General features: G+C 46.0%; 1 protein-coding gene across 2 annotated transcripts in view; it reads left to right on the top strand.

Annotated features, from left to right (window-relative positions):
- CTNNBL1 (catenin beta like 1) overlaps positions 1–25,968 on the top strand; it is a 50,358-nt gene that overhangs the window by 14,599 nt on the left and 9,791 nt on the right. For both annotated transcript variants that reach the window (XM_088480566.1, XM_088480567.1), the window contains exon 2: positions 25,738–25,908. In XM_088480566.1, coding sequence (XP_088336692.1) covers positions 25,738–25,908 — 171 coding nt within the window. The remainder of the gene's footprint in view (positions 1–25,737; positions 25,909–25,968) is intronic.

Here is a 25,968-nt window from a genome sequence, read left to right as displayed (position 1 = left end):
GGGCTTGGGGACCAATTCCAGGTGAGAGCTCAGAGGCCTCTAGAGGGACACAGTGGGAGCTCTCAGGTAAGAGGCTGCTGGGGAGACAGGAGGAGCAAGCTGTGTGGCATAATGTTTAAGGGGCATTACTGTGTGGCATAATGTGTAGGGGGCATTACATAAATGTGTTATAAGGGGCACTACTGTGTGATGTAACGTGAATAAGGGACACTATACAGTGAAAAGCGAAAACGGCCTTCCCCACCTGCGGGCCGCATTGTCCGGCATGGCACTGCAACTATTCACACTGCAGGGAGAGCTTGGGGGCAGCCCAGCATCTCCGTGAGTGTATGTGGGAATATCTGAGGGGCATATGGGGAGCTCTAAAGCATAAATTATGATGGGACCCAGAAATGGTCAAGTAGGACCCTATATATTTTTTTAAAGTGGAGGGTCCCTGGGACCCACATATTTTTTTCATTTAACTCAATCCCAGAACTATCAGTTATTTGATGCAAGCAACTATCCATTGTTAATGGCATATGTTTGTATATGATTTAAATGTTTTATAGTTGTCTTAACTAAGTATATTGGATTGAATGTTTTTAAAAGGCCACTAAACTAAATAAATATTTCCCTATGTAGAGGTTTGTTTTACTGCAGTGATCGCAAAATATGCGCTATACAGGTTTTTTCTTTTAAATGAGCAGGTGTTGCAGAACACAGTGTGCGCCGCAGCAGCCAATAATATCCTCAGCGTCTCCCCAACCAATCGCTGCCGGCTGCTGCAGCAGCGTTGTTGGTGGTGCCGGGCCCCTCCAACAGCCTGCGATCCATCCCCTACTCCTTCAGCCAGCTCTGTGCATGCAGGAGGCTGGGGCGGTGGACACTGCCCGGGACAGGAGGAAGCTGGAAGTCTACATTAAGAGGCCTATCCATTAGCAGATGTTTTTCAGAGCGATGTAAGACAAAAGATCTCTATTGAAAATTCCGATGGCTGTGCTGAACGATATCTGTCATGTACATGACAGATTTTGGCGAACGATATCTCATGACATCATTCAGGGAGTGGATTTTTTTCTCTGCAGCGCTCTGTAGCTGCTGCTACGATCTTTCGTCGTACGTTGTTTACCGCATATAAACTGGCAGACTCAATTTACCGGCCGCGGGAGTGTGCATCTGTCATCATTCAGGGCCTATCCATAGCAGATAAATTGAACGATATTTCTACTTCAGGGTCCATAGGGTATCCACAGGATACCTTGGGGTATAGGTGTGACGTCAGTCGCAGGGCACCAAAGAGTTAAGCTTTCAGCCTCCCAGGATGCACTAGGTCCCCCTCCTATACCCCGCCCCCGAGCCAAGGCACCTCAGTTTAGTTTGGTGCCCGGCCGGAGTCGGGTGCACCTGTTGGAGTGGGGGCTAGAAGAGCCCCTGAAGCTAATTCTTCATGCAGCTGTGGCTGCACATCTGGATGAACAGCATGGACAGTCAGTCCTGACGTCCATGCTGTCTTCCCTACACCCCGCCGGTACCAGAACGCCGGTACTGATCCGGGGATGCTGGTGGGCGTCTGGGGTCACAGCTAGCGGTGACCCCAGATGCTCCGGACCATGGCCGGATTCAAGGGGGACAGAGGTAAGCAGCGGGGTCCCGCGGTGGGTCCCCGCTGATCACATGGTCCTAAGTCCCCAGGCAGGGGGCTCCCTGGGGACTGGCTGCAGCGTGGAGCCAGGCGACCAACCTGCGCTTCCACTACCCCCTGGGACAGCGGACCGCAGCAGAGCGGTAGCGCTGCGGCGTCCCAGGGGTTAAATGCATGCCAGGGGAGCGCGCCTTCCCTGTCTCACAGCCGGCGCCTCCCCCGCTGCACACAGCCCTCTCTGCATGCTGCCGACTGGTCCTGTGGCAGCGCTCCTCCCCCAGGCCAGCCTCCTCTCTGCTCCTCGGCGGCCATCTTCTCCAGAACGCATGGTGAACGCTGCTGGAAGCGCTGGACGGAAGCATCATGGTCTGGGTCCCCCCGCATACCTCTCCTCCGCTGTGGTCAGGTCTGTGTATGCAGCGCTGTGTCCTACCAGGCCCTGTGTCTGTGTAGTTGAGTGATCAGCGCTGTTAGTGCAGGAATTGTTATCTCTGCATTGTATGTGACTGTGCTAGCGCTGCTGCCTGTAACTTTTCTTCTCTAAACTGTCAGCTTTATTACTGTCCCTGTTCTTCTGCTAAAGCCCTTGCGGTGCGGTGCGGTGCTGCAGGGTGGTCTCTCGCCTATTTAATACTTAGTTGGTGAGAGAGGTCACATACGTGGTGCCATCATGTCTGAAAGTGATTTTCCCCTCCGGCTACAGTGTACCACGTGCAAAGTACCGTTAGCGGAGGGGGAGGGTAGCGCGGAGGGCCTTTGCCGGCAGTGTTTGTCCATGGCGCGGCCTATTACGGTTACAGCACCGGTACAGGAGCCGCCCTGGGCTTGTTTCGCTCAGGCGTTAACAGCTTTAGTGGGCCAGTTAGCTCCGCAGCCCGCGTTTACTCCGAGGGGTTTGTCCCAGCAGTCTGTGGTGTCGTCACCCATGCAGGGGTTCCCACGACAATTGGTGGTACCCCACAGTCTCCCTATTTCCCCGCTCCCGGGTTCTCAGGAGCCAGCGTGGGTTAACTCCCTGACGAGTTCTGTACAGCACTTGTCGGATGTGTTGCAAGGGGAGTCTGTGATGCGGCCTCATAAAAGGCCGGTGGCGTCTCTGTCCGCTCCTTATGAGGATGACGAAGGGACGTCTGATGATGGGGAGATTCTTGATCCTTACGATCAGGAACCTCTCCATACAAAGGACGCTGATGCTAAGTCCAAAGTATATATTCCTGGACTTATTCGGGCGGTCCGCACAGCCTTGGTGATTGAGGACGAAGTTCCCCCAGCGGCTAAATCTAAGTATGCCTTTTTCAAAGATGTGAAGGGCGATGCCACAGTCTTTCCTCTTTCGGGTCAGTTGGTGGACCATTTAGAGGAGGCGTGGAAACAACCTGGCAAAAGATACCAGCCGCAGAGACGCCTGGCGGTGGCTTATCCGTTCGCGGATAATTATTTTGCTAAGTGGGAATCCCCTCCACAGGTGGATTCTCACGTGACCCGTCTTGTCCGTAGTGCCACATTGCCGATGCCATCCATGTCCTCCCTTAAGGATGCTACGGACCGCAAGGTATAAATCTGCCTGAAGTCCGCTTATTCCCTTGCAGGGGGGGCAGCACGGCCGGCTATGGCCATTTGCTGGGTTGCCAGAGCGATGGAGCGCTGGGCGGATTCATTAGAGGCTTCTTTTGAATCCGACTGTCCGGCCGAACAGGCGGAGTTGATTGGCAATCTCCGTGATTCGGCCACCTACATCAACGAGGCGGCTCTAGACATTAGTACTCTGGTGTCTAGAATTTCTTCAGCAGCGGTAGCTGCTCGTCGCACCTTGTGGCTGCGATCCTGGAAGGCGGACGCAGATTCCAAGAAAGGTCTGGAAGCGTTGCCGTTTACCGGAGAAGTTCTCTTTGGTCCGGATCTGGATAAGATTGTGGCCACGCTGGCGGCAGCCAAATCTGCTTGTCTCCCGTCGGCCGCTGCTCCTTCTGGTTCGGGACCATCGTCCTTTCGGTCATCTAGGGCCCAGGGCAGGCCCAAACCACAGTCGTTTCCTCGACAGGCTGGCCCTAAGAAATCGGTCAAGCCCCGGAAGCAGGCATGGAGTACCAGACGTCCGGCTCCCAAGCCAGATGACAAGCCTGCGGCCTGACGGTCCGGGCCTCCCTTTGGGGGATCCCAGGGTGGGAGGCCGCCTGCTACAGTTCGCCCAGTGTTGGTCGACCACTACGACAGACACTTGGGTTCTGGAGGTGGTTTCCCACGGATACGCCCTCTCCTTCCGGCACAGACCCCCGGCTCGCTTCTTCACCACGGGTCTCCCATCAGACCGGAACAAGGCTACGGAGCTGCGGAAGGTATTGCACACTATGCTCCAGGCTGGAGTTATAGTGGCGGTTCCATTCTCCCAGAGGGGCCAGGGTTTCTATTCAAATCTATTTTTGGTACAGAAACCCAATGGGTCATATCGTCCGATTCTCAACCTCAAAGCACTCAACAAGTCTTTGCGAGTCCCGAAGTTTCGGATGGAGACCCTACGGTCCATCATTCTGGCGCTGGAACCTGGGGACTACTTGGTGTCATTGGACATACAGGACGCTTACCTGCATGTCCCTATTCTTTGGCGCCATCAACAGTTCCTCAGGTTTGCAATCCGCAGCGACCACTTCCAGTTTCGGGCGTTACCTTTTGGCCTGGCAACAGCACCACGTGTTTTCACCAAGGTGATGGCGGTCATGGCGGCTTCTCTGCGGCTGCAGGGAGTCCGCATGTTGCCGTATTTGGACGACCTGTTATTGGTGGCAGGATCTCCAGAGCTCCTGTTACGCCACTTGGACCTGACCATTGCACTGCTGCAACGGCACGGCTGGCTAATCAACTGGCAGAAGTCCACTCTAATCCCGTCTCGGAGGATTCTGCATCTTGGAGCCTTATTGGACTCGGGACAGCAAAGGATCTTCGTGACGGAGGACAAGATCTCTGCTTTACAGTCAAGGGTGCGCAGTTGCCTGCACAGCCGCCGGGTGTCCTTACACTCGGCGATGAGGTTACTGGGCTCCATGGTGTCGGTGTTCGACATGGTGGAATACGCCCAGTTTCACTCCAGACCTCTGCAGCACCTGATCCTGTCCAAGTGGAACGGGCTGACTCAGTCTTTGAAGTCCCAGACGATTGTGCTCACCCAGGAGGTTCGCCTGTCCCTTGCGTGGTGGTTACAGACGACCCACCTCAACAAGGGACGTCCGTTCTGGGTTCCAAATTGGGTCCTGTTGACAACGGACGCCAGTCTTCGGGGCTGGGGAGCAGTTTCGGGTCCACACTTGTTCCAGGGCAGGTGGACGCCGACAGAAGCGGAGCTTCCAATAAATATCTTGGAACTCCGTGCGGTCTTCAATGCTCTCCAGCAGGCACAGCGGTTTCTCCAGGGTCGCCCGGTGCAGGTCCAGTCGGACAACGCTACCACCGTGGCCTACATAAACAGGCAAGGAGGAACTCGCAGTCGGGCGGCTCTCGTAGAGGTCTCTCGGATCCTGGTTTGGGCGGAGCGCAATCTTCCGGCCATATCAGCGGTCTTCATCCCGGGAGTGCTAAATTGGGAGGCGGACTTTCTAAGTCGCCAGGACGTTCATCCGGGGGAATGGTCCCTGCACCCGGACGTTTTTCAACTACTAGTGGACAGGTGGGGTCTTCCAGAAATCGACCTCATGGCGTCCCGGCACAACAACAAGTTGCCGGTGTACGGGTCTCGCACAAGAGACGAAGGGGCGTCTCTGGTGGATGCTCTGTCCGTCCGGTGGACGTTCCGGTTCGCATACCTGTTCCCTCCGGTCTCCCTTCTTCCACGGGTAATCCGGAAATTCAAACAGGAAGGAGGGACGCTCCTGTTGATAGCTCCCGCGTGGCCCAGACGGCACTGGTTCTCAGACCTTCAGGGTCTGTCCGTGGACAGTCCTCTGCGGTTGCCGCTACGACCGGACCTTCTGTCTCAGGGTCCTTGCCTTCACCCGGACCTGACTCGGCTGTCTTTGACGGCGTGGCTGTTGAGACTGCCATGCTGAGGTCCCGGGGGTTTTCCAGCTCTGTGGTGCGTACCATGTTACGAGCTCGGAAACCGTCTTCCGCGAGGATATACCATCGCGTGTGGCATACGTTCTTCCAGTGGTGTCGACCGAGAGGTTATGCACCGCGGGAGTTTCGTCTGTCTCGGATTCTCGCCTTCCTGCAAGCGGGACTAGATCATGGGCTTCGCCTTGCTTCATTGAAGGTACAGGTTTCGGCCCTATCTGTCTGGTTTCACCGTAGGATTGCTACAATCCCGGATGTGCGCACCTTTATGCAGGGTGTTCTCCGTATTCAGCCGCCCTTTGTTCCACCTGTGGCGCCTTGGGATTTGGCTGTGGTCCTGAGGGCTCTCCAAGGACCGCCGTTTGAACCACTGGGCTCAGTGGATCTTAAATGGCTAACAGCTAAGACTGTTTTCCTTCTGGCCATTGCTTCGGCCAGACGTGTTTCTGAGTTAGGGGCTCTTTCTTGTAGACCCCCTTTCTTGGTTTTTTATGGGAACAGGGCAGTGCTCCGCACTCGGCCCGAGTTTCTTCCCAAAGTTGTTTCCCAGTTTCATGTTAACGAGGAAATAGTTGTTCCGGCCTTTAACTCACCGGGTCTTTCCGTGGGTGAGGCCTCTTTGGATGTTGTGCGGGCCTTAAGGACTTATGTTGACCGCACTTCTTCGTTTAGGAAGTCGGACGCTTTGTTTGTCCTCTATGGCTTCCGTAAAAAGGGTTGGCCTGCTTCAAAGCAAACTTTGGCAGCCTGGATCCGTATGGCTATTTCTGAAGCTTATCTTCATGAAGGCCTACCGGTCCCTCCTTCTCTGAAGGCTCATTCCACTAGGTCTGTGGGTCCTTCGTGGGCAGCTCGACGTGGTGCCTCGGCAGTTCAGATCTGCAAGGCTGCTACGTGGTCTTCTGTCCATACCTTCGTGAGGTATTACAGGTTTGACACCTTCGCCTCTCAGGATGCTTCCTTCGGGCGGCGGATTCTCCTTTCTGCACAGGAGCGTCCCCACCCTTAAAGGATACTGCTTTGGGACATCCCCAAGGTATCCTGTGGATACCCTATGGACCCTGAAGTAGAAAATATGAGATATGGTAAGAACTTACCCTTGTTATCTCTATTTCTACGAAGTCCATAGGGTTCCACAGGACTCCCGCCCTGTCGCACCTGTGCTGCAGATGGGCTTTGCTCTGGTCACCGGTTTTCCGTCTCCCTTTGGTGAGAATGTGATTCTTGTATGTGTCCAGATCTTTGTTCTCTCTCTTCCTTCTCCTCCTCCGGCCTATGGCTTGGTAACTAACTGAGGTGCCTTGGCCCGGGGGCGGGGTATAGGAGGGGGACCTAGTGCATCCTGGGAGGCTGAAAGCTTAACTCTTTGGTGCCCTGCGACTGACGTCACACCTATACCCCAAGGTATCCTGTGGAACCCTATGGACTTCGTAGAAATAGAGATAACAAGGGTAAGTTCTTACCATATCTCATATTATATCGTTCAATTTATCTGCTAATGGATAGACCCCTTTAGGCTACTTAGGGACAAGCTGGGACTGCAGCTCAAGGTGGAGGCGGACAACAGTGACCCGGCTGGGGGCTCCCAGCAGGAGGAAGGAGGTTACTGCCCCAACTGCTATCTATCCTTACCCCCTCCATATCCCTAGTACTGCCCCTGCTGCTAACCTGAGCCCATCCTTTCCCCCTGTACTGCCCCAACTATTTGCCCTTAACCCCTCCCTACCCCCAGTACTGCCTGCCCTAGACGCTTCCTTGCCTCCATCACTGTCCCAACTGCTGTCTGCACTTACCATCTTCCTATCCCCAGCTCTACCCCAACTACTACCTGTCCCCAGCAATGCCCAAGCTGCCACCTGCCCCCACCCCCAGCACTGTCCCAACTGCTGCCTGACCATCGCCCTCTCTCTGCCCCAAGCACTGCACCTGCTGGCTGTGTGAGATCAAGGCAATGTATTTATAAGGATTATCTGTACTGAAAATATGAGTGTGACTTTCCATAGCGCACAGTAAATGTAGGGCGGTCTCATGGCATGTGGGGAGCTCAAAAGCATAAATTGTGATGGAACCCAGAAACTGTGGAGTAGGACCCCGATATTTTAAAGTGAGGGATCCCTGTTTGTGCATGAAGTCAGTGACTTTCTATGTACGTGTGACATTTTAAGTAGGAGAGTATGTGACCGTCCTGTTCTGGAGAGGAGGAGAAGTAGTTTGCTTGTTGACAGAATATCAACAACCATTATTTGGACGCTGGAACGCAGACTCCGGGATGTCGGCAAGTGTGAAATGCTACTTACAGCACTTTCCACCAGCCAGCAGTACAACTGTCATCATGAATTCCCATCATGTTTACAGTTGTACTGCCGGGGCGCGTAAAATGATTTAAGTTGCATACTTGCCGATATATCGGTGTCTGCAATTCGTGGTTCACATGCTGCTTGTCTACAAATACGTATGTATTCTCTGGCGAGGGCATGTTCACAAAGTTCTTTAGAATCTTTGTGTTGTATTCTATTAAATCTATACTTAACACGGCTGCCTGTCTCCTTTACCTCTCACGCTGCGCAGTATCTGCCTCATTACTTCACTGGCTCTCCATCCACCTCAGAGTGCTCAGCCTCACATACAGTATGAAGCCCTCAATCACAAAACAGTAGCAGCTTCCTATTAAGCTCATAGATTTTCTAAAACGGCTCATTCTGGAAAATCAAAGTGATTTTGAAGTTTCTATAATTCTAAGTACATTTTTAGTAATTTTAGGACAAAAACCACATCTAACAAATTTTTTTTTTCACTGCTAAACATCTTGCACAAGTTTTATTCTATGTACCATTTAGAAAACCAAAAATAACTAAACTCAGGCATTGTGTTGCATGCATAGATACCAGTATATGTCTGTGGTTCTGGATCAGAATAGCTAAAATGGGATAATTTGTCACGTGGTGCTGGGATTGATTGAGTTGTAGGTTGCAAGCAGGCAATCTATTTATTTTAGCCAAGTTCACTTGAGGGAAGCACAAACTCTCAGTATAATGTTGATAAGTGAAGAGGTTTTTAAAATAAATAAAATCTACATATAGTGGGCAGAAGTCGATTGTACTTCCCAGTGACTAATGGTGCCACACGCCCCACAGAGCAATACAATTGCTACTCTATTCGGGAGCGTACAGGCGCGGGAAGGGGAGTCGAAATGTGCGATAAGTTGACACTTTGGGCCCCTAAAGCAGGACTTTAGATGGGTTTACCCGGCTAAACTGTCTATATTGGCACCCAAAAACAATTGAATATTGCACCCCGATCTCCTGTCTCTTTAGTTGGGAGATTGGGGCGATTAGATTGTTTTATCGCACTCTAAGCGTACACTAATTGAAAAACCCAATTTCTGCTATAATGTACAAGTAGCTTACCTCTCCAATGCTATTGGAGACGGCTCAGTATCTGTATTTTAAAAGTAGCAGTAATTCAGAGGCTTATTGCCCACCCCTACAGTTATTGAAAGGGTCTTTCCATGCTTCAGTACAATATTGCATAGATTCTGTATAGGTGACACTTGGGGACAGGGGTGGTACTCACATAGACCCTGAGAGTATTGAAGGGGTTAAACTAAGCTGAACTATTAATATTGGATTTTCTAAAACTGCATTGGCAGACAGTGCAGTATAATGTAAATACGATGTCTGCTGTTGACGTGACAAGGAATAAGGTCACTTAAATATATTTTGGATATTATTATTAGGCATAGTTTTGATATATAAGGCAACTTGTCTTTTTCTCTTTAGTAGTCTGTATGGCCTGCTTAAGAGATCTGTCTGACAGGGTTGCTGTTGTGCTGGGTTGTGAAAGTGACACTTATTAGCTGGTGTCATGTAGCATTTGTAAGTGCTACTTATACTTTCCATTTTACAATACCAATTATTATTAAAGTTTTATAGCTATTACGCAGCACTTAGCAGAAAATGTTTAGTCATTTACATCTGCCCCTGCTCCAGTGAAACTTAGTCTAAATTCTCTACCACACTAATGCACACAATAATATTAACCTAGCAGTATGCTTTTTGATTGTAGAAGTAAAGCAGAACACCCTTAGGAACCACATGTAAACACTGATAGCAAATACAAACTCCACACCGATAATAGCCTTGTCAAATAGAACCCATGGCCCCAGCGCTGTGAGACAGCAATGCTAATTACTGCTGCTCAATAATTACATCCTAATTGCTCATTTAACAGGTTCCTAAAATGGAAATTACTTTTGGATACATGGGCCCCATGTGAACTTTATATTAGGGCTGAGTGAGTCTCAAGGGCCACTTGTTAACACCACTGCAATACAGATTTATTAGCCTGTGCCACAGGACTTCATTAGAAATGCTGCACATTCACGTTGTACTTGTCTTCATTATATTCAAACCAATTCAATTTGGCGCCCATTTTAAATCCAGATCTTTTCAGTAATGTACAGACATAGTTAAAATTTGTAGATAATTGTTTCAGATTCAGGTTTTTGAAAAGTTATATTATAAAGTCTTTATTTGTTTTCTTCCAAACTGTCTGGGAGAGTGTATTACATGTATATGCAAATTATCGGCGTTAATGCTGAAGTATTGCTCTCCGCTGGTGGCCGCCTTTTACGTCAGATTCCCCTGGGGAAGCAGAGAAACTTGAAAATGCTTCTTTAGAGCAAGCTGTGTCACATGTTCTTTCTCACATACCTGATGGGTATTTTTTTATTCAACCTAATCTATACTTAGAAAGGTTTAGTGAGCCATTAGACAGCGCACCTATTTATTTTATGCTGCGGTAAAAGGGAATGGTTTCTACTGTACAGAATGCAGTGCAAATGTTCTTTGTCAAGAAGGCTGTCACATGTTTCTACTACAGCAACACAAAGCTTAGACATATGGAGTATTTAATACAGATTTAACTGTCAGCCCTGCTAAAGTCACTAGTACAGTGATCAGCAACATAATATACATCAGGACTACACCTATAAACGCATTACTCTTAATTACTGTAGTAGTTATATACATTTAATCAATGAAAGGGACACTTATCTGTAATAACATATCAGAAGGTCATTTAAACAAGCATTACAAGCTATAACAAACAAATGAAGGCTAGGAGGGCCACATGCAGCTCATGGACCACTTGTTGCCCATCACTGACTACTAGCAGAATGGTGTGGGCCCCTGGACACCCCTGCAAGGATTTTTTGTGGAAGAACAACTCTCATTTTCACAGCTTATAATGTTGCAGACTAGCATAAAGTTAATGAACAAATTTGAGGGCTGGACAAAGACTGCAGTTAGTTTTTTTTTTTACAGTTCTATTGATGACAATGGGTGCACACTTCCTTGGCTCCTAAACTGTACATTATTTTGGGGATGTAGTCTTACAATGTTGACAGTTATGATGTTGACATTGTTAAAATGTCGACAGACAACGTGTCATCATTCTCAGAATGATAAGGCTGTGGGTGGGAGGGTTAGGCTACTGGGGAGGTCAGGCACTAGAAGGAAGGTTAGTGGTAGGGGGATTGGGGGAAATACTCACCGGAATGCCCGAGAATCTGAGCTCTGACCTTTATAGTCGCAATCACAGGACCGCCGGAAGCCGCACTGGAGCCGTTGCAGCTGTCAGGAGCGGGAAAGTCATCACTGTGCCACAAGTGATGATATATCGTCATTTTAACATGTCGACATAGTCAATGTTGACATTAGGACCATGTACACATATCATACTACACCCATTATTTTATCCACCTCTGATTTAGAATTTTTTAAAGAATAATTTCAGCCACATGTAAACATAGCAGCCCAGCCCCCCCCCTTAACAGATGATCGGTGGGCATCCGGAGGGCCGCTTACTCTTTGGTGTTTCATTAACACTTACATTCTACAGTACTTCTACAATATAACTTTGGGAGAACTTGGTATGTCATTTTCCTTGATATCTCACTGCACTGAGAACCGTGATTTGGAGTCATCCGACAGGAGTTTCTGATGTTCAGTTACTGCAGTGGCTCCCAACCACGGTCCTCAAGGCACACTAAAGCTGGCCACACACTAGACCAACTTACATCCAACCAGCCAACTTGTTGATTGGTTGGAATGAAAATCTGGTAAGGTATGAAAGCAAATGACAATCAGCAATTTGCTCACAAACGCCGGAAAATGGACAAAAACTGTTGTTTGAACAAATTGTTTAGATCAAACATTTAACAAACTTGTCTGAACGACCATTTTCTTCTGTTTTCTGGCATTTAGGAGCATATTGCTGATCATCATTTACTCCCATACGTTACCAGATTTTCATTCCAACCAATCAACTAGTTGGCTGGTTGGACAGATAATCTTTAGATGTGTGGCCAGCTTAACAGTCCTGGTTTTAGTGATATCCATGATTGTGCACAGATGGTTAAATCAAAATAACTGAGGTACTATTTAAGTCACTTGTGCCCAAGTATGGCTATCCCTAAAACCTGGACTGTTAGTGTGCCTTGAGGACCGTGGTTGGGAACCCCTGGGTTACTGTATTGCTGAGGGTCTTTATTTTCTGATTGAACAAATCCTTCAAAATGTTATTCGCTATCAATCTAAAAGCATTTTGTCGTCATGATGATTAAGATTATGATGTTCTAAACACACATATAAGCAGTGCAGCGTCTCCATAACAAATACACTTTAAAAAATATATTTATGAAACACAAAAAAACTTCATTAAATTTGTTGAAGTAATCAGTCTGGACCCTGGGCAGTAATGGTAGCCTATAATTATATTAAGAATTGTAAATGCAAATGGTGCAACTCAAGAACAGATTAACTGGATTAGGAGGAATCTGTACAGTAACACCAATATCTGTGATTGCTTATTTGCATACTGAAGAAAATTACATGTTCAGTCTGCACAATTTATTCTCCCAGACTGCTGCTAGGAATCAAAACTGGATTGAATGGTTTCATCTTTCAAACGGATGATGGTCCATCTTCAGAAATTCTTGAAAGCCCTTCAAGATGTTTGTCTGCTAATCTATTTTCCTTGCTTGGTTTTATGCACGTTCGCAGCTTGCAGTAGATAAAGGAAGTGTAAAAGCTGTCTTTTGCAATCAGAGCGAAAAACATTCTGGATGAACTACAGTCTCATCAATTTATATTAATATTTATATAAATGATATGCAAGGCACAAAATAAAAAGCTTATATGGCAGAGGGAGCATGATCACATACAGACAGATTCCATGGTCACTACTCCCACAGTCCTTCTCCCCACAAGCCTCATTAACCAATGCTTTAGGTTCAGCACTATTGGTTAATATACCGCCTACTTCACTCAAAACTTTGGATAAGCTGTTGGAGACAATGTGGTGAAATGCCTTCCGCTGTGCTAAAGACAATTTTCCCATCATACCAAATTGCACTAAAAATTAAATGACTAAAAATCCATCCTACATTCATAGTTTGTAGGTAGGAACATACAAATAATGCAATAATTACTAACCCTCTGATGGTAATTATTGTATAGATGTGTCCTACACTCTGGCTCAAGTCGTGCCAAATAGCCCCCCTCACAGTTCACTAGGTCCCGGGCTACTCAACCATGCCAAGTGATTTTTTTTCCGTTCAAAATGTGCATCTTATTTGCATAATTAAAATGACTGAAAGTGACAGAACTGCATTACTAGCATACACTGACCACTGAGGCTTGCAGCGTCTGTGGGCGACGGAGTCAGAATCTGTGTGAAAAGGGCACTGATACGAGCAGTTGCGTTGTACTTCATCTGCGACTTTGTATGATTGTTGTACCTGTGTGGTTAAAGTAGCAGCCTAGAGTTTCTGGTACACTGAGCGGCTTTTTGCTGCATCTGCAAAGGGACTAATACACACAATTGAAATAAAAATCTGGTACGCCACTCTTCCGGAAGCGCCTCAGTCGTGCCTGGTGTCTTGTGCCGTATGGCGTAAAGACGCTCAGTGTATAAGAACACATTTGTATCTGCCATTGGTTTAATGTAAAATTTGAAGGTATGAACATATGAAAATATTCTTGTAGGACTTTCTTAGTTTTGATGATGGAGCAGACAAGTCTGTTTGCAGAGTTCACTTCAGGACAGTTATCTTTTTGTTTCTCTTCCCTTCCCCATCATCTCATAATGCAATAACTTGGGAACTTGGCCTAGTGAATAGAGATAAGGGTGACACCAGGGCCGGATTATAGGGGAGGGGGGGGCGACTGGTGCGGTCGTCCCGGGGCCCCCACACAGCAGCAGCTGCACAAGAGCAGGCACTGTTATTAAGCCCTACCCACCTCGCGGCAAAATGCAGCGATTCGCGGGTCAATCGGCTGGAGGCGCCGTGAATCGCGGCCAAAGCCGCGAGGGGGGCGGATCTTAATAACATGGTGCCTTCCTGTCAGGTCCCCTCCCCATCCACAAAATGCAGTGCAGATGGTGAAAGGTAAGTGTGTGAAATGTGTGACTTGTGTGTCTCTAATGTACAGTATGTGTGACACATGCATGAGTGGTGTATGTATGTGTTTTTCTGTGTGAATGTGTGTAAGTATATAACTATATGTGTATATATACAATTATATTGATAGGGACCCCCACAAAGTTGTTGCCCCAGGGCCCCCTCAAACCTTAATCTGGCCCTGGGTGACACCTTTGAAGGTGGTGCTTCATGTCATTGGTGGAGTAGTTGGGTCCCGATATAAAACTATACCTAGTGTGTTTAATTCCTGTCCTGTGCACTATTAAACTAAGAAAACTTGATGCAACAGTTACAATAAGGCAGTGATTCCCAAACTCATTCCTCAGGGAGCACTAACAGTGCATGTTTTCCAGGTTTCCTCAGAGAATCACAAGTGAAATAGTTAGCTCCACCTGTGGATGTTTTAAAATGTCAGCGAGTAATTTATACACCTGCGCGCCATCTAGGAAAAATGGAAACCATGCATTAAGATGGGTATACACTAAACGTTGTGTGTGCCCAGCGCTGCGACTGACTACCTCCCTGCTGACGTGCCGACATATCGGACGGGTGGTACGTATTAGACGATCTGTTGCCCGACCACCCGATATGTCGGCCCCTGCCGCATCCCACTGCATGGGGTGGTGAGTCCTATTGTCAGATTGAGCTGCATGTAGGGCCCACCTAATGATACAGCTGAAGACCCTGCAATGGCCGACATAATGGGTACACACTTGACGATTTGTTCCGATACGTCGGAATCTGGGAAATCGTTCAAATTATCGTTAAGTGTGTACCCTGCTTAACTGCTCCCTTAGGAATGAGTTTGGGAAACACTGATATAAGGGCTTTGACTAACACTGATATGTGCTGGAAGCTCCGTTTCAAATTCCAGTGTCTGCTTCATGTGAGTTTTATTTGTCTTCCTGTGTACCAGACACTTAAAATTAGTTTATGAACTTGATGTAGACTCAGAATTTCTCTACTGATCTCTGTTAGAAAATGTCATGCAAGCTCTATTTTTGTGATCTGTTTGAAAGATCTCTTGACTTTACCCCCTCTACATCTGAAATGCATATCTTGTACTGATGAGACCAAATCTTGTCCCAAATAATGTTGTATATTGAACCTGTGTATTCTTATACAGTATATTTTTATTTGTCTGCTGCAATAGGAAGAAGCTACATGTGCAAGGGGAGGTAGGTGGCTTGGGTAGGGGCTCAGTTACGTATCACTCCTTTAGGGGATGCATTCGGCATTCCAGCGGTCGGGATGCAGACGCTTACATTACTTGCGCCGGTTAGTGTTAGGCACTAAGGGGGGGGGTTAGGGTCAGGCACGAAAGAGGGAGGGTTAGCATACCGACCAACAAGTGAGGGTATGTTAACACTGTCGGGATTCTAACCGCCGGGATCCTGACTGTCTGCATTTCATACCTAATCCCTCCTGGAGAGGCTGGATGATAGTACTATTGCCCATGTGGTGGAGAAGGCTTAACAATACACATTTTTAAACCCCTCCAAGTGTTTTAGACTGGCTGAATTGTAAAGGATTAGGGAGCTGATATGTAGGTTCCCAAATGTTTTCGAATCACGACGCCCTAGAGTATCAGGATTTTTTCCACCGCACACCTGGGTCAAAAGTTTCTTATTGATAAATTCAGCAAACATTAAATTAAGTAAATTGTGCTTATATGTCACCCTTACGGTCAGTTATGTGGTGGATGACAGGGCTGCACTTCTTTTTATCCATATATTTTTTGATAAGCAAAACCAGTGCTAATGACTGCCAATCACACTGACTAAAATAATTTTATTTGGCCCTGGACCACCAAGCTGAGGCACCCCTGCAAGTGCCCTGAGGCACCCCCAAGGTGCAACAGCACCCATTTTGGGAACCACTGCCCTAATGGGTAGGGGTCATTGTTTTAGGAGGTCATTTAATGTATTTTAACTGAAACACTGCAAACTTACATATGGGTAGTTGAAAGAAGACCCCAAAAAAATATATTCTATGCCCTTGTTTCTTGTATATTATTGTTTTACCTTTTGAGTTCTATACACATTGCTATGTCATTTATGTACTATGTAAGGCAATGCAGACCCCTTGTGGTACCGTGTACATATAAAGGATAATTATATTATTTGGGACGGGATGTAGTGATGATGCCGCCGGAGTAATCCCAGCAAGGGATTTAACATAGGTTTCGAAATACCGACGCCTATGTTAATCCCAACGCAGAGGACGCCGGACCGATCATTCTCTCTGCCAGATAAGTATAAACAGGAGATGGGGGGGGTTAGGTTTAGGGACCCCCAGGGGGACTTAGGGTTAGACACCCCCCCTGGGGTTGGATAGGCACTAGAGGGGAGGTTAGGCACCCCCACCCCCTCGGTAGGGTAAGGGGTGGGGAGGGTTAGGTTACTTACCTCGAGGTGTCGGGATTTGGATATGCCGGACTGCCGCTGTCGGTATTTGATCCGCCGGCATTACATACCGATTCCTTTGGGACAACTATGCTATACACTTGCTCACCCAGCGAAGACCTGTTGATGAATCTACTCACAAACTTGTGCCTCTCGCAATGCGCGAGTCTGTTTGAGATGTTCCCCTCCTTTTTGTTTTTCACACCATTTGTATTTGTTCTCTGGCAAATCAGATGTCTATAGTGCAGTTAATATTTCAGCAAGCTTCCAGAGAAATGGAGGATAGAAAGGTGATTTTCTTACATCCGGTAAAATGAGCGCTTAACAACTTTTTCTAATGCATAAGATATTTTTTTCTACACATAGTGGACATATCATTATGTGACCTGGTGTTCAAATTAGTTGTCAAACCATGCTCCCTGCCTTGTACCTTCTGCCTTATAATTATTTAATACTTAATCATTTCACCAAGGGCAGAATAGAGTTGAAAGCTGATTAAAGAAATTATAGGTTAAAATGTTAACCTTTCTGAGTTTATTGCAGACACTTCATCAAGGAAATATGGGTTGGAGGCAACACAGACTATACTTGGGAGGGAAGGGGGGAGGCTCAGGAAGCCAGTGCATTGGAATATCATCTCTTTTGCCCAGTCTGTCTTCCTGCTCTCTTCAGGAAGATAAACTTGGTCTTTTCGTGCTCTGTAATTAATAATTTTAATTAAATCCTATAAATTGGCCTCAGAGCTGGGAGATGAGCGGACAGAAGGGATCCACTTATACACCAAATCCCAGCACTTCATGTGAGCGCCGGTGTAAGCTGGCATGGCAAGATTAGTGCATGTCTTAACGAGGGCCATAAATTATTAATTGGCAAATTACCATTTGCTTCCAGAGCTTCGCCTTGCTCCGTAACCCCACGCCACAAATGTGATTGCTGTTTTGGACGTAGAGTTTTGTTATGCAGGGCTATGTTTAACAGAAAACATTAAATACAGTTTCTCCCCCCTGCTTTCTCATAGCGGTGTTATTTTTATTATTACAGAAATAGATGCCCACTTTATTCAGCCCTATTCCCAGCATAACAGCCTCATGAACACCACTTTCACCATTGTGCCTCAAAATGAACATTCCTACATTGCACAATCTATTTATAAATGAGAAAGTCATGCAGGTTGCTAGCTATTTTGTAATGTTAAATGTGAGTCACATTAAAAATAAAGAAGCCAACAGATGAGACCATTAGCAGTAGATAAATGATATTCTACCCATTGTACGCCATTCCAAGGCAGCAGATCGTTCTCAGCAATAGCCAAATCTAACCTGCCATGTGCTTCCCAATACAACTGCCATTTGTACTGTAGCAGTCTTTGCACATACACACACAAACAAAAGATGTATCCCAAAATGTTCTAGCCCTATATCTCCAACCTCATGCAGCCATATGCCCCCACAGTTTGGGGCTGATTCTGATTTGCATGCAAATTGGCTGTCGTTTCAGGCCGTACAGGACCTGGATTTACTACGTTATGCTAATTACAGATTCTGCGTGGCTAATCCTGGGGTCCATGCATTTGCAAAAGGCAAGCCATGTCGCCCATTGATTTTAATCCAGCTGTCTGTTTCATAGTCATTAGTATCGCCACGTGCACCAGCTCTATGCTAGGTGCAAGAGATCGCACTGAGCTTTTGATCCGTGCCCATAACAATCCCACAACACAGGGCAGTTCTGTGCACTTGCATTGTTGCTTCCCCAAAACGCCCAATTTCACAGAACGACATGTGCCCAAATTCTATACGAACCAGAATAGGTTGGACATACACTATAATGAGTGCATACGCATCTGTCCATGCTTTGTAAGCTAAAACACGCTGTTTGCGTCCGTGCATAGAAATCTTCTGACTCGAAATTAGCGTTCATTGAAGCTTCCCACAATGATTGTTAAACCAGCCCGGAACAGGTCATTTACTTCACTGCAGTATACACTAGTGCTAACCTGGAATGGGATTATCCCGTTAACCCCTGTGTGAAATGTATTGAAATAAAAATGGAGCTAAAAAATTGTGTGCATATTCAGAATATGGATTTCTTAAGCACCAGTCAGCAGCCCTGCTGGGCAACTCCATTTTTACACAAGCAGTCCTCTCCTCTCCTGCTCATCCCCCTCCGTCTCCTGCTCATCCCTCTCCGTCTCCTGCTCATCCCTCTCCCTCTCCTGCTCATCCCTCTCCCTCTCCTGCTCATCCCTCTCCCTCTCCTGCTCATCCCTCTCCCTCTCCTGCTCATCCCTCTCCTGCTCATCAGCTGGTCAGGTTTGCTCTGCTGATAGACATTTGCTCATCCCTCTCCGTCTCCTGCTCATCCCTCTCCGTCTCCTGCTCATCCCTCTCCGTCTCCTGCTCATCCCTCTCCTGCTCATCCCTCTCCGTCTCCTGCTCATCAGCTGGTCAGGTTTGCTCTGCTGATAGACATTTGCTCTTCCCTCTGAACTGCAGTGACTACAGGAAGGCTTCAACAGCTGGACTTCCCACTCCCTTTTCTATACCACTAAATAATGTTTGATACAATAATACTTAAGTAGTATTCATATATTTTTTTAACATCGCACCTCTCTTGCACAGATTTTGTTACTGTAGCAAGATCTAAAAGTATATCCCCTCGTGACTTTATTTTGCATTGTATAACAGTTGGAATAGAGAGAAATTGGATTCACTGCTACCTAAACTCCCAAATGTTGGCTATTAGTTATTACAGCGATGAGTTAACACACCATTTGCATCCAGAAGGGTTTATATTTTGAAATGCTTATGACTTGCTAAACTGGATTAAGGTTTTCATGCTGAACACCAGCCATTAATGTCTCTTTTGGACAGTTATCACTTAAAGTGCATACACACATAACGATTTTTTTAACGATTTAACTATAACGACGTCGTTCTCGTTCAATCGTTGAGAAAATCGTTCAGTTTCTGAGTTATAACGATGAACGATTATTCCTGTTTGTAGTTCAATCTGACTGACCAACATTCTGATAATCGGACAGATAATCGGACAGCTTTAAGTGGCATACACACACAACGATTTTGTTACCAACGATTTTCTGTCAGATTATCTGTCAGATTTTTTAAAGTGTAATGAATGATTTTTTAAACTACAAACGATTTTTGTAACTTACCTTAATGAAAATCGTTCAGCTGGTCAGTGAGAATGAACTACAAACGGGAACGCGCATGAATGATAATCGTTCATCGTTATAGTTCAGAAACTGAACGATTTTTTTTCAACTATTGAACGATAACGACGTCTTTCTAGTTAAATCGTTAAAAAAATCATTACGTGTGTATGCACCTGTATAAGTTTTAAACTTGGGCAAGTGCTGTTGTTTAATGGGCCAAGCTCTATAAAAGTGCTATTCAAATGCATATCTGTGGTAAAAGTATAGCCAATGCATGTCTGCTTTTAGACGGTCCCTCTATACAGGTATGTGTCTGTAGCCAAGGAGCACTTTTATTCTGCAAGTGCTCAATTAATAGACACAACCACACTACAGCATGGTGTCACTCAATTTATAAAGTCAAAGTAATTCCAGGTGTACAGTTCATCTATATTTTATTTATAAAGTTGCCTTCATATCATTTTCATGTGTGTTTTTTTTCCCCTGACTTTTATCCAAAGGCTAAACCTAGTGTTCACTCTAGCTCCGGCGGCAGGCAGGGTGCCGGAGCTAGAGAGGGCAACTTTTTGCGCGCGGGCGAAAAGGGGGCGTGTCTATAAGACGCGTCCCCTTTTTCATCATACTTGGGGGCGTGCCCGGCACTTACGGACATGCCAGGCAGCCCCCAAGCGCTGCAAACAGGGAGAATAGATGCCGGGCGCATGCGCCCGGCGTCTATTCTCCGGCGGTGACCGGGTCACCGCACAAATCTCCACCCGCGGGACACTGCGTCCCGCGGGTGAAGACTGCACCCGCAGCCTGTGAGGGCAGGATGCTTTTTGCCCTCCACAAAGAGGGCAGGGTGCCGCACCCTGCTAAAACAGCCTAGGGGGAACGCTAGCTAAACCCATTCATGCAGAGCAGGGTACAGTATATGCCCTGGGACATATACAGACACAGAAGTCACTGAGCTTATATCAGAGTACCTGTGATCTCCATCATCATAGCAAATGTCAATAAAAGACAAAAGTTTTAAATACTGCATAAGCCAAATGTATGAACTATGCAGTGTCGCACAACTATATAACACTTTCCACATCAGCTTATGGTAGCTACACATTATGCCAGAGCTTCCCACACTCTGAGCATGATTCAGAGCCGCTCGTAACCGGCCGCTCGTTCGCTCCGAGCGATGTTCGCACATCTGCGCATGCGCCAACCAGTCAGTGCGGTCAGAAATCGTGTTCGCAAAATAGCGAGTGCCTACTAATTTGAGTGACAGGATGAGGCGTTTGTGGGTGGTAACAGGGGAAGGTGCTTGAAAACGGGGAGTGGAGATCCGAACGCAGGCGTGCCAAACGGTCAAAACGGGCGTTTTAAGGGTGTGCATATTTAACAAAGCAGCGTCATCGGCCACGACACTTGGTTGTCTCTTAGCCTGAACTGTTCGCATGATTGCGATAGGAAAATCCAACCACAAGCACTGCGGGCAGTTCAGACGCCTTTCGATGTACTCGATTAATCTAATAGCGGAGATGACGTAGGATGCGAACGGCCAGGGGGCGTCTTTACAAAATAGCGAGCGCATATTTCGTTCGCTCGCTCAGACATAGAGGCGTCAACAGACCGCAGAGAGCGAGCGCTCTATTTAAATATCCGGCCCCTTTTTTCTGAACGAGCGAGCGCAAATAGCGTCCGGCTCTGAATCAGGCCCTCTGTCCTCAAGGCACCCTAACAGCCCATGTTTTAAGGATATCCATGCTTGACCACAGATGACTTAATTAGTACTTTGGGGTGCCTTGAGGGCCGCATTTTGGAACCTCTGTACTATACGATTTTTCAGTCGAATTGACTATCTGCACGATTTTTCTGCAAGTTTGACATGTGGATTGATAATTTCGATAACTTGCATATGTTCACCCACAAGGAAGATGAGATAAACATAAAACGTATGCAATTTGGTCTGATTACCATGAATGCCCACACACTGCAAGATATTCGGATCTTTTGGCCGATATCTTCTAGCAAATCTGACTGTCCAATAATAATCGAAGGAGTGTGTATGTGGTGGTTTTTTACCTCTTTTATCTACACACCACACAAGAAAATAGGCCTGATCACACCCTAAAAAGTTTTTTTTTTTTTTTTTTTTGAAGCAGCCAATGTTCTCATTTTAACCACTTGCCTGGCATGTTTGCATCAGATGCAACCACAACAGACTGGGCTTTACCTGACATGGTCGCATCTGATGCGACCAGTCAGAAATGCCCACTAGGCGGCTGCGGGAAGCTTAACTTCCCACAGCCGCCTATGTAAGAGGGACCTGCTGGTCCCTCTGCTTCCTCATATTCCCCTCCAGTGTGCACCCAGCGGGACCCCCTCCCAGCACAGCTGCAGTCAGCCAGCCATGTCTTCAATAGAAGCAAGCAGCAGCTGTGGCTCCTGATAGCCACGGCTGCTGCCGGCATGAACTCCCAGCGCGACTGCTCTGCTGTCTTCCCGGCCCGGGCAGCTGGCGAATTCTCTTTTAGATGACTTGGGTGTTGACTCCTCGAATGGAGAAGAGTATTCCGATCCGTATCCTTTCTATACAGGGTAGTCCCAAGAGCATTACCTTCGCGGAACACTGTAACGTCCAGAAAATTCATTGTAGTTTGATGAATATTACTAGTGAACTTAATGGGGGAAGCCAAACCATTAAGATAATTGACCATATCCATGAACTGGGTTTCTGTACCTGACCAAATCATAAAAAGGTCGTCTATGAAACGTCTATAAAAATAAAACTATATTTTCAACAAAGTTTGGCAAGATAGGCTTAGCTATTTATTAGCTATGCGTTCCAATGTGATGGAACGCAGTTTAACCTGGTTCCTGACTACAAGTGTAGTCCAGACATGTGACTTCCGGTTTCGGCATGCGTTCCACAGAGGTGGAGCGCATGTCACTTCCGGTGGTCGCGTTTTGTAATATTATTATGGCTTCTTGCGCTCCTGTGAACAGCGCTGGCCTTATTGTGTGGTCTTCACTCAGGTAAGAACGCTGTACTTAAAGTGAGCAGCTCTGTCTGGGTAGATTAATGGTCATATTGCGTTTATGTTGCTCTGGCTACCCAGCAGTCTGTGCGGTTGGGGGTGGCACCCTTAGTTAATTGTTGAGGTTATTTAGTCTGGCTTAATGGTGATGGTGTATATCTTGCACTTGGTTGTCTATTGGGAACTGCTGCTGTATGGTTGCTGAAGTCTTGATAAAGATTCTGGATTGGGATCGAAACGTCGACTGGATTGAATCCTTGTACCTTGCTGTTATAGGTATTCTAAAACCTGTTTTGAATATATAAACAAACCTTTTTTCATATATCTGGTGAGTGCCGATTATTTTCTCTATATATTAATGGACAGTTTTCTGCCTTTAAATTGAGCACCCCGCCTGCATTCCTGCTATATTGGAGTGTGGACACCTTGGAATATATATATATATATATATATGTATATGTGTGTGTGTGTGTGTGTGTGTGTATATATATATGTATATGTGGGAATCCGGCGTTGTCCGCAAGGGTTCTGGCTTGCGTTGCGGGGATTCAGCGCATGGCAAGGGGTTCAGCGGGGGGGACCGGCAGGGGTGTAGGAGGGTTCAGTGGCATCTGCAGGGGGCTCCGGCGCTGTGGAAAAGAAGTAGCCGTTGTGAAAATGGCTGCAAAGCCAATCCCACCCCGGCAATCATTGGACAGTGATGTACTGACACCAGGTCACGTCATGGCACATCCAAAATATTCTGGCATTTATTTATTTTTAACATTGATGTAATAGGTCATTTCATTTTTATTATGGAGGTCCTGTACGATCAAGACTCGATACGGGGCCTCCGATTAGAGATGGCCACCAACCATCGATGATTTGCAAACTGATGTTAAGGAAACATCGGTGACTGTGATCTCAAACAATCGATAGTTTCTATTGATGGTTGAACCCATCGGCCTTCGATGGTACAGCTGTAAATGGCCATCATTACAGTATACCATAATTGCTATTTTTATGGTATACAGTGTTTAAAAAAAAAAAAAAAAAAAAAAAATTATATATATATATATATAAAAATAAATAAAATCAGAAAACCCAGCACTCACCATGTTTAAACACTCACATGATGTATAAATAAATAAATAATGGGGATTTGGTTCATGGATTGATCAATGCATTTAAGCCCGCAGCCCACATCACGGGACCCCACTTTCTGCAGGTCCTACACTATCCGTCACACTGATGGAAACCTGGTAGCTGCTATCACATAGTTTAGACTGAAAAAATGTTACCTAGTTTAAAGCTCACCTGCCAGCTAATGGCTTTTAAAGGTAAGGCAGTCACCTGACATAGCTTCTATCACACTACCAAAAAGACAGCTGACACAGGTGAATATAAACGAGTTTGCACATGGGGTGCATGAGAAAGCTATGATCACAAAAGGTTGATTAAAAATTAACCGCATAAACAAAGTCAGAAATCCACTGCACTCGCCACTCCTAGATTTGGGGTGCAGACCTGCACTCGCCATTTCCAGGACTGGGGTGCAAGTGGCCTGTGACCACATTGCTTAAATAAATAAAATCTGAAAAATCCATGAACCAAATCCCCATTATTTATTTATTTATTTATACATCATTGTGAGTGTTTAAACATGGTGAAGTGCTGGGTTTTCTGATTTCATTTATTTAAGCAATGTGGTCACAGGCCACTTGCACCCCAGTCCTGGGAATGGCGAGTGCAGGTCTGCACCCCAAATCTAGGGGTGGCGAGTGCAGTGGATTTCTGACTATATATATATATATATATATATATATATATATATATATATATATATATATATATATATATATATATATTTTTTTTTTTTTTAAATCGTATTGGATAAGTTTTAAAAACATGTTCTTGACCTAATTCAGTCATAAAAAAACAACAACATTTTCGGAGTGGTTTTTGGGACAAAAATGAAGTGGTTAATGGACATAGCCATCATTTTAAGGCATCATGGTGAGGTAGTGGTTAGCATTACCACCTCACAGCTTTGGGTTCATGAGTTCACTTCTTGACCATGGTTGTATCTGTGTGGAATTTGTATGTTTTCAGTCTGTATGTGCGATTTTCATCAGGCCATTCTTGTTTCCTTCCAAACTCCAAAAACATAAGGAAAGATTAAATTGGCATCTGACAAAAAATATCTCTAGTGAATTTGTGTGTGTGTGTATCACTGTGTTGGGGAATATAGATTGTAAGCTCCACTGGGGCAGGGACTGATGTGAATGACTATTCACTGTAATGTGCTGCGGAATGTGTGTACTATATAAATAACTTAATAAACCTAGTTACTCCTGCCCCTCGCACCACATACACTGCAGGCTTCCCTACTGTGCTTATCCACCAGAATAATCTAATATCTCTTCTGAGTAAACAGGTATGCTGCTGTAGAAACTATTTGGAAATTAGGTTGTTGGTCTCTTTCCCCCCCCCCCCTCCCCCCCTTCCTTTCCAAGTGATAAGTCTCATACATACAGAATACAGACACGCATGACACTGATCCTGGGGAGAGCCTTACATCTGTACATGTGTTATTGCTATTCTGCTTACTAAAATCATCCCATTGAATTAGTTTATGCGGGTTTATTGTATTAGTATGTTTTTACCAGACTGGCTCCTGGTAATGCACACTATATATTTTCTATTTCTCACCATCCATATGCAGAAGAGATGCAATGTCTGGGAAATGGTCGTCACTATTTTTGTAAAAAATTCAGGTTTTCCTCTCGATAAAAGGTTGCAAAACAGGAGGACTCTAAAGCTGTCTAAAGCTATGACCGTGTGACCCAGTGATACGGCGAGCGATGTAACAATACATCTCACACACCGTCCATTAATGTCTGCCTCTTGGGCTTGTCTCATGATTGAATATGTTATATTATTTATTTTTTTTACATTATTGTTACACACAGAATTTTGTATTACAGTTAACTGTAATTTATTTCCCTCCACAGCCAGACAGGGGCACTAAAAGAGGGAGGGATGATGATTCAGATGAGTTGAAAGTTCAACGGAAGGAGAGAGGTGGTCGGCACTGGCACCGTGATGACGAAAGGGGGTCACAAGAGGAAGATCGGAAGACACTTGAGACTGGTGATGAAGGCAGTAATACGGAGGATGATGAGGTGAGCATTCGTTTTTACAAATGAACTGACCAGTGTGATCACGTGTATTTCTTTTTACCT

The sequence above is a fragment of the Taudactylus pleione genome, unplaced genomic scaffold, assembly GCF_031769625.1.
Source record: "Taudactylus pleione unplaced genomic scaffold, aTauple2 ptg000256l, whole genome shotgun sequence".
Lineage (NCBI taxonomy): Eukaryota > Metazoa > Chordata > Amphibia > Anura > Myobatrachidae > Taudactylus > Taudactylus pleione.
Note: the sequence above shows the minus strand (reverse complement) of the source record. Positions and strands in the feature narration are given on the sequence as shown.